Below are 3,659 nucleotides of genomic sequence, written 5' to 3' on the forward strand. Positions count from 1 at the left end.
GCTGTGATTTTCTAATGGAAAACAAAAGTCATGGAAGCTACTTACCGGATTCCAAGTAGGCAGATTGTTCAACGAGTTTGTCTTCTTTCCTGGGTTTCTGTGCCAAGTTGCAGCTGAATTATCTGGCTCAATCACTTTTCTTTAGTAGATACATAATTCCAAATGTTACTTCTTAAATCAGGCGGAGCTGATGGGATCTTGAAGGCACCTACAAGTAGTCTAGAATACCTTCAAGCTGGCTATGAAAATTTAGGGCGAGTCTGCAGCTAGGTGCAAGCCTTATTTGGTTTAGAGGCATTTTGCTATTTTATTGAGTCATGAAAAGCTATTAAAAGAGCTCTCTGGGAAACCTATATTTTGAACAAAACAAATTGTCTTTCCCATTATCACTGACCCCTTACAGACACACAGTACATAACCTTGATTGTGCTTCACTGGTATTTATTGCACATGGACCAATTCCTCACACAGTAGTTAGTTGCACCAGAGTATAAATACTTGGTAAAACACAGAGGAAATAGAATTTATACACAAGTGCTCGATTTTACCAGCAGATTCACGTGGGCACTTGGACATAAAAAAATAATAATAAATCCTCAAGATAATTATATTTATAATATGGATACAGTTACAGTACCATGAAAAAAGAGTATAAAAAGGTATTTCTCCAATATATCATTAGCTCAATAAAATAATAGACAACAGAAGTAGAGTTTGAATTTTATTTGTTTTTAAGATCTTCCCTCCCTCCCCATTAAAAAATATTTAATTTCTTTTTGTGCAAGTAACACCTCTGTGAACTTTACAATTCCCAACACTGTGCAAATGGCATTCTGAACTACTCCTTTTTTTGTTTGTTTTTACCCACATGTGCAGTAATCTGAATTGTTTCCTCTTTTTTTTTCTTTTTCTGTTCTGTCTTCAATGGACAGAGTCACATGTCATAAAAGCTCAGTGCCTGGTCCTTCCAACTCTCATTGATACATAAATAAGCTGTTTAATATAAACAAGTCTTTCTAGCTTGCTGTGCAATGTGCACAGTTGTGAGGTAGAAACCCTCGGCCTGACCACCTAGGCGCATGGGCACGGCAGGCTTGCCCTGCTGAGAGGAGAGCTAGGTGAGGCTTGTTGCAAGAATAGCCTACACTTTTCTGAAACGCGATTTTTGCATCCACCCTTTCCCTTTGCTTTAAGAACAGAAGTCATTACTCAGGAATTAAACTGAAATTTCTCTGAAAAGCAGAAAGAAACATGACCTAACTGTCATTCCTCCCCCCTCTCTCTGGTTGGCTGCTCCTGCTCCAGGAAGGGGATGGAAGCCAAGTTGATAGACTTTTTATGCCCTTATGCTTCTCCCTTCCCCTACCCTGTCCCTGCAGAAAAGTGTCACCTGGGGGGGAATCCAAAGATGCATTATATGCACACATAAACAGGGAAAAGAACCCAAGAAAAATTAGCAAACCACTCTCCCACCCCTCCTCAAACTTTCCTTTCTGTGCAGCGGGCCGCGGCTTTTCTGTTTGTCTTGGATGATTCAGACGAGGTTTGTGGGCTTCGAGTTCACCTGCTGTAGGTCTTGAGTAAACAGCTCTTTCCCCTGGGAAGCCGTTCGGAGGCGCCCCGACTTTCCTAGCCCCGGTGCGCGCGGAGAGCCCGTCCCAGCAGGGAGCCGGGGAGGAGGCATCCAGCCCTACACCTTGGATTCCGAGGCGCAGCCCGGGCGGCTCGACTCGTCCAGGCTCGAGTCGCTGTCCGCCGCCGCCCCGCCGTTGCAGCCGGCCCAAGGCTCCAGCAGGCGGACGGGCGGCGCGGCCCCGACGTCGTCGTCCTCGTCGTCGGAGGCAGCCCCGGGGGACGGCGTCGGCCCGGCCACCGCCAGGCAGCCCGAGGCGCGCAGCCGGCGGCCGGTGGCCGCGTGGCCCCCGGCGGCGGCGCGGCGCGCGCAGCAGAGCAGGCGCTGGAAGGCCTTGCGGAAGTCGGGGCTGCGGCAGTAGATGATGGGGTTGAAGGCCGAGTTGGCGTAGCCCAGCCAGTTGAAGAAGACGAAGAGGCTGTCCGGCACCAGGTCGCCGTGGAAGGCCTTCACCACGTTGGCCAGGAAGAAGGGCAGCCAGCAGAGCGTGAACACGCCCATGATGATGCCCAGCGTCTTGAGCGCCTTCTGCTCGCGCAGGGCCACGAGGCGCGAGGGCCGCCGCTTGCTGGTGCGCCCGTTGGCCAGCGGGGCGGCGGGCCGCGGGGGCCCCGGGGAGGGCGCGGGCGAGGCGGGGCGCGCGGGGCTGCCCAGGAAGCGGCGCTCGCAGCTGTCGATCTTCTTCACCTGCTTCTGGGCTTCCCGGAACACTCGCAGGTACACGAAAGCCATGATGCACAAGGGCACGTAGAAGGAGACGACGGACGAGGCGATGGCGTAGGCCCGATTAGTGACGAAATCGCAGCACTTGGGGTCGTTGTAGCAGCGGCGCGCCTCGTCGCCCTCGGCCCGCCACCAGTGCATGAGGATGGGCAGGAAGGACACCAGAGCCGAGATGGCCCACACGGTGCACACGAGGGCCCGCGCCCGCGTGCGGGTTAGCAAGCTCTGGTAGCGGAAGGGCGAAGTGATGGCGAGGTAGCGGTCCAGGGCGATGACACACAGGGTCTCGATGCTGGCCGTCACGCACAGCACGTCCACCGAGGTCCAGAGCTCGCAGAAGAAGGAGCCGTACTCCCACCGGCCCCACACCACGATGGTAGCCCCGAACGGCACCACCAGCAGCCCCATGACCAGGTCGGCGCTGGCCAGGGATATGATGAAGAGGTTGGTGAGCGTCTGCAGCCGCGGCGTCTTTGCGATGGCCACGATCACCAGCACGTTGCCCGCCACGATGAGCAGCACGATGAGCGCCATCAGCAGTCCCATGCCGGCCGTCCACTGCTGCGACAGCTGCGTAGGGCCCTCGCTGGCCGGGGTCAGCAAGGAGGCGGGCGGCGACGCCGGCACCAGCAGTCTCGCAGGGGTGGCCGCGCCGTCGGGGAGAGGCGCAGCTGATGACAGGTTGCAGGGCTCGGAGGCGCCCAGGGCGAGCGCCCCCGCGCCCATGCCGAGCTGCGGAGGCCGGGGGCGGGGTGTGTGGCGGGGTAGGGCCGTGTTTGGGGAACACCCCAGAGGTCTGGGCGGCTGGGCGTGCGGAGGGAGGTCCAGGCCAGGTCAGGGCAGCCGCGGCGCAGAGCCGGAGGCATGGGCGCCGGGCGCCTTCCCTGCCGGAGCCGAGCGCTGTCGCCGCCGCCGCGGCCGCCGCTGCTGCTGGAGCCACTGCCACTGCTGGAACAGCCGCTGGGACCTCAGCATGTTTCTGAGCGCTCTGAGCCCACAGCATAAGCACCCAACCCACCCCACTCCCACTCCCCGAGCCAACCCTCCCGGCCTGGCGTCAGGCTCCTGCAGCCAATCGGGGCAAAGGCACGCCCCTAGCTCTTCCCCCACCGCCACCCCCACCCCGGCCCCAACTCCCCGCATCCTCCTTGTACCCGCAGTTCACCGGCTCGCGGGAGTCCGGGGCAGATCTCCCGGCCAGCACCTCCCGGTTGCCCGCCGGTGCCTGTGCGCGCACCCCTTTCTGCACCGGCTGGTTCCTGAGACCTGCTCCTGCAAGCTCCCTATGGCGTCTGGCTCTAAC

The 3,659-nt window shown here is 57.7% G+C and overlaps 1 protein-coding gene across 1 annotated transcript; it reads right to left on the bottom strand.

The window, feature by feature from the left end:
• Positions 1-431: 431 nt before the first annotated feature.
• ADRB1 (adrenoceptor beta 1) lies at positions 432-3,170 on the bottom strand. Its single transcript, XM_036265358.1, has one exon. The coding sequence runs from the start codon at positions 3,080-3,082 to the stop codon at positions 1,691-1,693; it is 1,392 nt and encodes a 463-aa protein (XP_036121251.1). The 5' UTR covers positions 3,083-3,170; the 3' UTR covers positions 432-1,690.
• Positions 3,171-3,659: the final 489 nt, after the last annotated feature.

Source organism: Molossus molossus, unplaced genomic scaffold (assembly GCF_014108415.1).
Source record: "Molossus molossus isolate mMolMol1 unplaced genomic scaffold, mMolMol1.p scaffold_m16_p_17, whole genome shotgun sequence".
Lineage (NCBI taxonomy): Eukaryota > Metazoa > Chordata > Mammalia > Chiroptera > Molossidae > Molossus > Molossus molossus.